Consider the following 12108-nt stretch of genomic DNA (forward strand, 5'->3'; position numbering starts at 1 on the left):
GATATCCCATAAACTATTTGGCCTGAATGGCCGGATGGTAATGTATCCCCTATACAATCAACAGGTTGCGGTTTGGAATACCCCCAAGGGCATGAACGTTTGTGATCCTCTTAATAAATCCAACGGTAAAGGGAGTGAAGTGGTTGTGTTTGAAGAATACATTGTTTACGTCTACATTTTAGCAGCTGCTTTACTCCCAAAGTGCTTTGAGTTAAGGTGGTCAAAAGGGAGGACAGTTTATATTAATAATATGCATTGGACAACTTCAGTTGTTACAGGAAGTTGATAGTCACTTCCTTTTATTCACCCAATATAATACAGAATCATAATAATTTATAATTAATAAATATAATAATTAATATCTTGCAAAATTTTATCAACTTTCTATTGCTATAAGAAATTGAATGTCACTTAGGATAGCATCAACACCACTTTATTTGCTCTTGTATGTAATTTATTTCCATCAAAAAGACCTGTCCAGCATCTTGTTCAGTTACTTTATTCTCCACTGCATTTCGTTTTCATAAGAACTTTCAGTTTGAGGATGTTCAGGAAAAAATCCGCTGGCAGAATAGGCTGTGACTGGAAACATGTCCCCATTTCCTCTTCATTAGCTGATTTACTTTGTCTGTGAAGTAATTAAGCCTTTAATACCGTCCGTTCAGATCAGCGAATCTCAGTGACGACTGGATTCAACAATAGGATGGTATCGGAACACGTATTTTTTCCCTTTCTTTTATTTTCTACGTATAATTTATACAGTGCATTAAATAAATACACATACAAATAATGAAATGCAACTCTGGATTCATTAGCCTGCTGAGAAATTGATTTTTGGGTTATTTGATCTTAATTATTGTTGTCATTATAAAGGCAATCAAAGGTTTAATAAAATGGCGCGAAAAAGTATTCAGTCGTTCAGATTTTATCAGCTTGGGGAAGAACAATGCACGTAAAGATAGATGACTTGTTATTTATATATTTGTTATTTGTCTATAATTGGTTGGCACAGCTGTAGATGACATGCTGAATATGTTGTTAATAATATGAATTACTAACACTACGATAATCTTTGTAATCTCTAAACTGGAAGTTGAATCTTTCAACATCTTTTTGAGTCAACTTACGATATGGAAAAAATCGGAAGCAAAAGTTATTTCCGGTTTGGTACAAACCGGAAATAGAAATACTCGCTTGTTTTCTCATGAGAGGTTTACCTGATTAAGAACCCTTCTACTTCCGTATGAGATTGGCTAACTTACCTTTAGCTGAAAAGCCTTCCTAGAAGTTCTTCAGGTCCTAGACTGGATTCAAACCCAAGGAGCTCTGTAGCTCAGAACTAAGAACCTTTATCAGCAATTTCTATTAACACTAAGTTGCAAACGTGCAAAACAAGGTCTAATAATAATATCAATTGTCTGTGCTTCAATAATTAGTTTAGTGGATTAATAGTTCTGGCTACTTTTAAAACGATAATCCAAAGCTGTTGTATACGTATTCAGTTAGAATTAGTTTAAACATTAGTTTAGTTGTATCATCAGAATTCCGGTTAATATTTCGGACAACCTTCGAATTTTTATTTCTAAATTCTAATAATTTTAATTTGTGTTCTGAAACACGCAGTTTATTTAAATGTAGAAAGTGGAGATGATTTTAATAAACTGTTCCGTATTATACAACTGCAGTTTGAAATACAGTCTTATTAAAATATAACGAACAACAACGTATTATATCACGTGAATATATTCGTCTTTCTTTAATTATATAACCGTCTTATTTATCATAATTAAATTTAATCATAACCATTCAATATCGAGTCGCTGATTTAGCAAATAACTTTCCCCTTAAGGAACACTTAAAACCAATTCAGAACTGCTTTTTTATGAATGTGATTTTTTTTTCCTGAAGACAATGGCTCCTTTGATCTTTGTTTTACACTCATTAACTCTAACAAGATCTTATTCAATTAATTTTCATTAATCATTTGAAACATATAATACCAGAAATGGAAACTGTAAACTTTTGATCATCTGTCTTGTTAAAAAATTAAGATTTTATCTAATGTTAGTTAGTGACCATTTTTCCGAATAAGATTATAATGATAAGTAAAACAAATGCTCTGCCGACTGATTATGCCTATGTTATATGTAATGGATTTTATTTATTTATTTTTATTTTTTTCGTCCTTTGGGAAAAAGCTAATTAACAGATGAGTGTCTTAGAGATGAGTCGATTTTATATCAGTTGTTTAGAACCGATATTAAAACAAAACAAATTATCTTAACGATTTTATTAAAATCTGGAAATAGTGAAGATTACTTCTTCAGCTTTAATGATCTGTCATTATTTTTTTTTTTTACTTTGTTTTGGATTAAAATCCAAGGAAAGAAACGCATACAAGCGCTATTCAAAGCATTAATCAAATTATCTATCGAGTAAATGCAGACAGCATGCAGTATAATTATAAATCGCTGAGTTCATAAATACTACTCCGAAACATCAGCTGACAGACACTTGCTTAACAACAAACAACATTTTGTGAGAGTCTCTCTCTCTCTCTCTCTCGCTCTCTCTCCTTGTCTCTTTCTCTCCAAAGTGATCGTGCTTTGTTTCTTTTCTCTGCCTCCAGGGGGAGCTGCTTTCCCAGTTCGTCCACTCGATAATTTCTAGGTAAGTCACTGCATCACTGTTGCTTTGCGCCTGTAGACGTCGCTTCTATTCACTACCAGCGATTAGCTGGTGGTGTGGTTAGGCACTGCAGTCAGCCTCTGGAATTGTGCCCGGGCTGCGATGCAGTCGTCCATACGTCGACAAAGTCTGCACTCCAGTTGCTTGTGGTGGATGATCGTAGCGTCATTGTAACGCTCAGAGCGACAGCGGGAGAGAATACAGCTAGGTCACGGGGATGTGTGCATCTCGGTATAGTGGTGGAATGGTCCAGATTGGATGCTGAACCTGTCTGTAACATCCTCATCGTTCACGGCCGCTGGAGGTGGAGGCATTTTGGAATAACACGACCGAGTGGGGGCGCTAGTGCTGTGAGTAGTCTTCCTAAGAGTAAAGAGAAAAGGGAAAGAGAGAGAGAGAGAGAGAGAGAGAGAGAGAGAAAGAGAGAGGGGGAAGTTTCAGAAAGTGGGGGGAGGGTTTCTCATTGTCTCTCGCAGCTTGCCTGTATGCTATCCTTTGTGTGCGTACGTGTGATTGCGTGTGGGGCGGAGTGTGTGTCCGTTGAGTTCGTCGGCAACAACAGGCATCGTGGATAACAACTTGTAAAGAGAATTCAAAATTCTTATCGGAAAAGGGAGGTCAAAGGGCAAACATGATTTCCGACCCTGCCGTACTACTTCTGATCGCCTGTTACTACCACTCTGCCGAAGGGAACGAAGAAGATGTGAGCCTCCGTCCGCGCTCCGGGCGGAAAGCGACCCAATGATACCGGTGACAGCTACGGGCGTTCTCAGCCAAGCGTTTTCGCCCGGTCAAACCTACACACACATCGGCGGTTGCAGCAGCGGGAGGTTATGTCGCTGGAACGGAAGCGTTCGTCGAGACGGAGTGCCTCGCGGCACGGTCACCGCAAGCGGCCACCGGAGAATAAATGCAAGACATGCTGCCGTAAATTTACAGCTTTCATGTTCTCTCATGTGGGGTTGTGTGGGTTAGTGGTGGGTTACAGCATCCTCGGAGCCTTTGCGTTCCGAGCGCTAGAAGCTCCGCACGAAGAAGAGAAAGCCAGTGAGGTGATCAACATGCGACAGAATACGGTTCAAAGGTTATGGGCGATCACTGACAAACTGAATATACTTTACAAGGAGAACTGGACCCGTGAAGTGGCCGTCGAAGTCAAACGCTTTCAGACGGACTTAATCGCTGCCGTCAAAGATGGCTACGATGGGAAGGAAGGCACGAGCCAGCAGTGGTCCTTCTCAGGGGCATTCCTTTACTCCCTCACTGTCATTACAACCATAGGTAAGTGAGATTTTAATATTGGTTGCTCGTATATTGTTATTGCTACTGAAAGTTCGGCTTCCTCGCATATCACCAGAGTAGTGCCATAAAAACATATGTCATTTACCATCAGTTTCTGACGTCGATCTGCATGATGTCTGATAGCAAATGATGTTATTGATACATAATTTAGCGTTTGAAAGTATTCAGTATATCTTACTTATGTATTTCCTGTAATTGCTGTGATTCAAATCATAACGTTCACTTAAAACAAACTTATCTCTTTAATGCATTACTTGTTTCCTACTCAAGTTTCTATTTGTCCTCATGATCATAAAATGCACGGCAGTTATAACCACGAATACTTTTCTAAAGGAAATATAAATTTAATGTATATTTATAACAATAGATCATGCTCATTACAATGAAAAACGTCAACTCTACGTGGTTGTGATTTCATTAAATTTTGCAAAAAGTGAGTTTATTATTTCAATTTTAATCATAAAAATGATTATGCATATTTTGTAAGGTGAAATATTCTAAAAGAACTTTTATAAAATAATTTAAAATTCTTGAAATTTTGAATGTTTAATAAAGTTTATCCGGAACATAGGTAAATATCTCGTATCATAATATTATATAAATGATATATTGTTAATATTCACGATTGCACAGTCTCTTTCTGTAATTCATAATGTAATAAAATATAACGATTATGTATGTATATGGACTTTAGAGTAGATAGATAGATACTGAAGGTATACGTTATTCATTAAATGTGGAGATGTGAATGATTTTTTGTTATTCATGGAGAGTTAGGAGTATTCATTTTCACATGCTCCCTTACTGCATATCTTACTGTGTACTATCAAGATAAATTTCCTCAAAAAGAATAGTCTCTGTTGCCATAATTCTTTGATTTCCTTGAAATGTGTGATTAAAAACTGTATATACTGGTCTCTGTTACTTTAACTGATTGTTTACTTAGATAAAGCGAACATAGTGAAAAGTGTGATTTAGTTTCTAAATAAGTTTATCGATAAATACTATGGTCTGGTGAAACCGCTTATTCGGCATTACAGCCGGAATATTTCATGTTGTACCGTGTGTGTGTGTGTGTGTGTGTGTGTGTGTGCGTGCGTGCGTGCGTGCTTTGGATGATTAATATATTCAAGCATGATACAAAGTACTTCACTTAAATCCTCTGAATATAACAAAGAGTGTAATAATAAGGGTATAATATAATATTAGTAGGAATTAACAATACGTAGTGATTGTATTTAGCCATATGAATGTAGTACTATGAATGAAAAATTGGTGGATAAGGCATAGGGATAGAGCCTGTAAAAACATAAAAGCAAGAACATCGCATGCGAATTTAACCCGAAAATTGGATTTTAACGAATACTATTGATGTTTATACATCAAGCAGATAACTTCTAGTTAGATTGAGATAAATTAGTGCATTATTTCTGTTTCTTGTGCTGTGAACTAAATTTGATCTTGGCATATTTATGATGATCTTAAATAGGTAATTTTTCTGTCTTACGGCAAAAACATGAGATAAATAGATATCTACAACTCCATTTATGTATCATCATCTCTAACAGGATGCAGAGATTTATCGCTATCATGCATGATTCAGTTTCAATAATAACACTATCTGACACATACACACTGCTCGACTACTGCTTCATCTATCACTATGTTTTGATTTATTACCCTCCCCCCTATTCCTAAACGTCAAATTTATAACGTGATGCTCTCGTATATGACATCGTATCAAACACTGAATATACATACGGAGGCTTCATTGTAGTATCTTTCTACTGATGACAAATAAATAAATCTACTTATAATGCCAGGATCGTCTTTCATTGGGGTTGAATGCAAAAAGCCTGATAATAACCAGTTGCAGATGAAAGGCTTAGAATGATAAAACGAGTCCCCCCCCCGCGAAGTTTCAGATCATACGATATATCTGAATTATTTCCTTATTTCTTTAGTGACAGAGAATAATACAATAATTTGAGTTACATTTTTACTTGTTACAATATACTAAGAATTATTGTATTTTGAACATAACACGACAGTATATATATATATATATATATATATATATATATATATATATATATATAGTTTAATTTTCTTTCTCTAAACCTCGGATGAATTAAATTCAGAATTGTTTCGGTGTGTAGTGCTTTATTTTCCATTTGCTTATGATAAAAAAAACTTTCATTTTCCTGACTGTTTGGTTTTTTCCAAGCATTCCACATAATAACATGTGCTGAAATGTTTGCTGTGTAGTTATATAAGCAGAATGGTTGTGTGCATCATACCAGATAATGTTTCTTGGCTGTAGCTCTTATTAATATTTATCAAAACACAGAGGTGCAAACTTTCTCTTTCCACAAGTCTCCACTACCATTAAAATGGGAAAATAGTTAGCATACCTGTGTGACCTAGTAAATCCATTTACATTTTAATTCTCTTTATAAATTCCGTAAAATACCGGTAGTGTCCTAGTTTGACGAGATGGGAGAAATTTCTTATACAAAAATGCGCTGAAAAATAACATAACTAAGAAAGAAAAAAAATCTACTCTTGCAAATGTATCTTTTGGGCACATCTAGGATTGCGTTGATCACAGTAAAATACTGCGAATCTTTCTGTAAAAAAATTCACATTTTGCTAAGATTCTAAAGTAATTAAATAAATTCTGGGCTAATGTAATCAATCAATTCCCTATTGTCAGCTAAAAGCACGGGAGAAAGGCAGCTGTGTTGCTATTCGGTTAGTTTCTTACCTCGTAATTAACCAGTAAAAAAACAGTTATACAACTACGACCTATTTATTAGCAATCATCGCTTCACCAGCTATTTGCATGTGTTAGACATTAGCATCTCCTCCTTAACAGGACCCTTTATGAATAATTTATCATCGACCTTGTTTTGTGGTAATATTTCTTTGATATTATTAGACCTACATAGAGGTCGCTGATGAGACAATCAATATAAATGGATTGTCATCATATGATTTATTTTGGGGGTTGATTACCTATCGTTCTTTACTATTGTTACACACACACACACACACTGTGTGTGTGTGTGTGTGTGTGTGTGTGTGTGTGTGTGTGTGTGTGTGTGTGTGTGTGTGTGTGTGCGCGCGTGACAATGAGCGCTATCTACACAGAGATAATATGTGTTCTCTGCAATAATATGTAATGACGCTGTATTTACATGACAAAGTCGCCTCTTTCTAACTTCAAGAGTTTCTAGAAAAAGTTGTAAATTATATTCATAGTTAATTTTTAAAATTACACCCTTATTTAAAGAAATTTCAATGTCCGTGCTGTCGTTAGCAAGTAATAAGGATGCATAATTGTGTGATGAGGCTATGATTGAGATTGACGTAGTTCTTCAATACATATGCTTAAAGCATTACATTTTAGAAAAGGAGATGAAGGAAATTATGCAAGGAAATCTACTCAGAACAAGGCGATGTTTTAAATAAATCAAAAGAAAGCAAACTTTTCAAGAGTTTTAAAAATCTATGAAAACAGTTCAAACTTTTGTTATATATGAACATTCTTACTGATTTATTATATAATTTAACGGTATGATAGATGATTTAAAAATAAAAACGAATTATAAATCAATAATTCTAAAGAAAAAATCATTCACTGTTTACATAAAAGATACATTTTAATATATGCAAGTGATGTCATTATAACATGGGAACAGGAAGAAAGCATCCATTCAAACTACGCCAATTTATATTTTTTAAACTTTTAAACTTAAAAGAAGATGAATAATTTAGTAAGAGATAAATAAATGAAAGGCGTGAAATTTTTAACTGCTGCTGTGAGGCAACCATCTTCTTTATGAAGACTTAATTAGTTTGAAAAATGTTTGGATTCTTGAACGGAGTTTCGAGATTATCAATGCTTTAGATCAAGTGGTATTATAATCGCGTCGGATTATTATTCAATAGCGTAAAAAGGACACTAATTGTTTGAAGGTCTAAGAATTAAGAACTAATTACGTTTTTACTCGCAGAAAATAACCTAAAATGGGAGCTGCTTGTATGTTCCTTGTTGTCTCAACATATTCAAAATATTCAAAGCAAATTATGAGAAAGTCCTTTTTGTTTGTAATGAACACAGACCTAGAACAAATACCGAAACTATTAAAATAGACGAAATTCTGTTTACGTCAAAGTTACTGCTTTGTAGGAATAAAAGCTATTTTACAGTAAAAAATTCTGCTTATGAAAAAAATGTCACTTTGGTAGATAATATCGAAATTGAGATAAGAAATATCGAAATTGACAAAATGCCTATGTGTATGTGTGTGGTCTTTCTTTTCTATAAAACACTTAGCCTGGGTTAAGAAATCGTAAGACAATTTTTCATTTTCGTATCACTGATATCTGGCAAACAGACTGATTTGAATAGGTGCGTACAGAAGTTAGAACTGCACTACGTTAAAAAAGAATAAAATATTTTGCATAATTTGCTCTCTTATGAAGGGATGATAATGAACAAATGGATATAAAAGGGTGACCTAAAAGTAGTGTTATTCAAGTTTTAAACTTGAATAATAAGATGTATACAGGTTACAAACTTACAGTAAACGCTATTATTCGAAAGAGGACTAATAATTAATATTTGTTTTTTAAAAAAAAGTATGGTATGTCCTCAGGATGCCTTTCATTTTCGGTCCATTGCTTTTTTTTAAAAAAAAAGTCAAAAGTAAATGGTGAATCTTACCTTTCAATGATTAAGGCATTATTCATTCCTGAACAAAAGAAGTTAAATATTTCAAATCGCATCATCTTCCGGCAAACTTGGACACCCGACCATTATTCTTTGAGTATGCAGCAGTTTCTGAATAACACTTTCTTATATACGTGGATAGGTAGAAGAGGTCCTCTTTCTTAGCCATCGAGTTCCCATGATCGAATTGTCGTTGGACTTTTTTTGTGATGTAATATAAAAGCAGTTTTCCATCCATCAAAAATTCGTTTGTTGGATGATCTTTAGGTTAGGATTACAAATGCAATTCATTCAGTTACTGTGTTAATGAATATTTTCACCGAGTTCGAAATTCGACTTGAACAATGTATCACACGTGATGAGGGTTATCTCGAACGCCAGAATAAACCTAAAGATAAAATCTCCAATAATGAATCATTTTAATGTTTAAAATGTATAAGGGCTTTTAGGACACTTTGTAGACGTTATTATGTTTTATGAAAGATTTAACGAAGTGGTTAGTCTATTTGATAGCTCCTTAGCTCTCGAACTAACATTTAAGGACTCTAATTATACGGTAGCATATATGCCAGTGAACGTCTTTAGATAGGAAATTAATTTCATCGCTTATTGTTAGACCACACCCTGCTTAGTGTTAAGCCTGGAATGGATTCCAAAATTTTAATTTTAGTTTCCAGGGCAGGGGGATTATCGACCTATCTACGGCACTAATTGTACGATAGGGGTTACAATCTTTAGTGTGAATATTTCCAATAAAATATACATGTAAATCGTCCATGTTTTCCATTCTTCGTTCGATTGTGTGTTCGGAAAACTGGTTTAATTGTATCATAGATGATTTTAGGACGCATGAGATTGCGTTTTTTTAACACATTCACATAATACCATCTCATTCCCATACATCAAGGTGAAACACTCTCAGATACTTTTGAAAGGAGTGTAATATCTTTCATTGTACAAAACAAAACGTAAATGCAGCATCGAGTGAGATGATAATAGAGTCTATGAATAATGTTTGGAAGAAGCTGATAAAAATAGATATTTTTGTTGGATATATACTTCACAGAATTAACAAAGACAATATCTTAAAGAGATTGATAACAATTTTTCTTTAGTTTTTTCTTTAATTCTTTAGCGGTTAGCTAAAGAATTAAAGTTGGAGATTGCGGCAAAACGGCTTTCAACTTAATGTAGCTCATTTGGTTGGAAGTCATGCAGGAAACGTTACAACAGAGGAACAAGAATAGGAAACACAATCACAAAACGTTTATAATGAAAGAAAATATCAGAAACTTACCTCTGTTACTAAAACAGTTCGGTTATATGAGGAAATGGATCCAAACAGAAATGTTTAGAAAAGTATATAGAATTATGCAAGCTACAAGGAATTTATACAGAAAAGAAAAGGGAAATTATGCAGACTAAGTAGAAATTTTTAACAAAGCCCACACCTGTTATCATCTTACTTCTTAAAGATGAACTTGGACTTTCCACAAGTTGTGCATCTGGTGATCTATCTCAGAACTCTTTGCTGCTTCTGAGAGAATTAGAAATATGGAAAGAGAGAAAGAAAATAAAAAATAAACATAGAAGAGAGTAAAAATAGATAGAAGAGAATGTAATACTCAAAACCCATCGGTTTATGGAATTATATTAATAGAATAAAAATATAAAAATATGGAAACAACGACAAAGAGAGAGAGAGGAAAGAAAATTGTTTGGTTGCAAGAATAAACGCGAGTAGTAAGATAAGGTTCATGTTCATTACTAAATTTGGTTGTGTTCAGCGATACGCAATAATTGAACGTATTATTCGCTCATAGCGTGTAATTATAGTGGGATCACTTCGCCAGCATTAAATGCCCAATTAAAATTCGACGCGAATGCTTAAATGTGTTAAGTTTACGTTAGGGCCCGATTTGCCTTAAGGAAGTAACATCGAGAGTGTCTGAAACCTGTAAAGCATCGGAACTGTGTGGAGAAGCCACCTTTAGCATCGACGGCCACTTTGTTAGCGTTTAATATTCTTCCTGCAACACCACATTTGCCAAGACCACAAGAGACTAAGCGATGAACTGTCGGTTGTCGTAATCTGAAAATTTACAGTAACAGCGATCACACCGAAGTGCAGGGTTTACGACTATTGCGGCCAACAGTCGAATGCGCCTGCGACTCAGATGGTGGGGTGGCGTTTAAAGCTCCTACCGCTGTATCGATCTTTTAGCAACGGAGGAGGAGGCGGCGGATAAGGAGTGGGGTATGCACTTCCTGTAGTCTTGGTGGTGCTTCACTGATTTCGGATCTGAACAGCGCTTTCTAAGACGTGTTTCTCCAAATCACTACAAAATCTTACGTGTAGCTGCGTGACTTTTTCCCCTCCCTCCTACCCATGTGATGTCTACGGTACACCTTCACCCGAGCAGACATTAACGAATGCTTTCCTTGATATCCCCTCTGTCCCAATGTATATTTCATAGCAGTCTTTTACAATCACGGATGAGCGATGAAATATTGCACATGCAACTGGAAAGAGAACTCTCTTATGATGTATATTTGCCTAATGCGATGCTTCTGATTAGCATTTTTTCCACGACTGTGTTCATCTTTTTGATGGGTTTATTACCCCCTTTTTACGATCGGTAATGCGCAAACATTTATTAAAGGAAATGCCGTCATAAGCTAATAAAGGGGAAGTGACGTCAAACATTAAGGGAAATAACTTCAAAAATGACCTGGAATGAAATTTTAAATAGATTGATCTCTTCTTTTGATTGTGTTCCTTTGTTGTCTTGCATGTTTTAGGTTAATTTTTTTTTAATTTGAAAGTAACCAAAATTCTACACGTGTCTGATGGCTCGTTGAACATGTCACCTAGAGGTAATACCATGTGGGTTTTTAGTTGGGATGTGAAATCCTATTTTCTCTAAGGATTTGATAAGGAGTTTTGTTCATAATATTAGCGCTTTTGCAAGGGTCATTAACCACTTTCTCGAAGAGTTTTGCCTGCGAATATTGTACTAATATACATTGGAGAAAGTGCCATATAGTTGCTGAGCTAGAAGGATGCCTTTGTGTTCATCATGAAGACTTAGATGAGAATCAGGAAACCCAAGTCATCCTGTTTCATAAAGTACTGTTTTTAATTAATTTTGAAGAATTAGAAGAAGAAATCTTCATAGAAGTAACAGAATAAAAGAAGAAGAAATCTTCAAAGAAGTGGTAGAATAAACGAAGAAGGAATTCTGAAGAACAAGAAAAATTAAATCATGAAGAACAAGAAGAATGGAACACGAAGAATGGTTGAAACAGGAAAAAAATAATAGTTGAAGCAGCGCAGAGGAAGAAGAAGGATTTCTGAAGAAGAAAAAGAAGAGAATTCG

General features: G+C 34.9%; 1 protein-coding gene across 1 annotated transcript in view; it reads left to right on the forward strand.

Moving 5' to 3' along the window:
• The first annotated feature begins 2751 nt into the window (after positions 1 to 2751).
• The window catches only part of sand (potassium two pore domain channel sandman), a 346390-nt gene continuing 337033 nt past the window's right edge, over positions 2752 to 12108 (forward strand). The window contains exon 1 of the mRNA XM_090416103.1: positions 2752 to 3969. Coding sequence (XP_090272229.1) covers positions 3522 to 3969 — 448 coding nt within the window. The 5' untranslated portion in view covers positions 2752 to 3521. The remainder of the gene's footprint in view (positions 3970 to 12108) is intronic.

Source organism: Typopeltis vanoorti, chromosome 1 (assembly GCF_054136105.1).
Source record: "Typopeltis vanoorti isolate ZY-2024b chromosome 1, IOZ_Tvanoo_1.0, whole genome shotgun sequence".
NCBI lineage: Eukaryota > Metazoa > Arthropoda > Arachnida > Uropygi > Thelyphonidae > Typopeltis > Typopeltis vanoorti.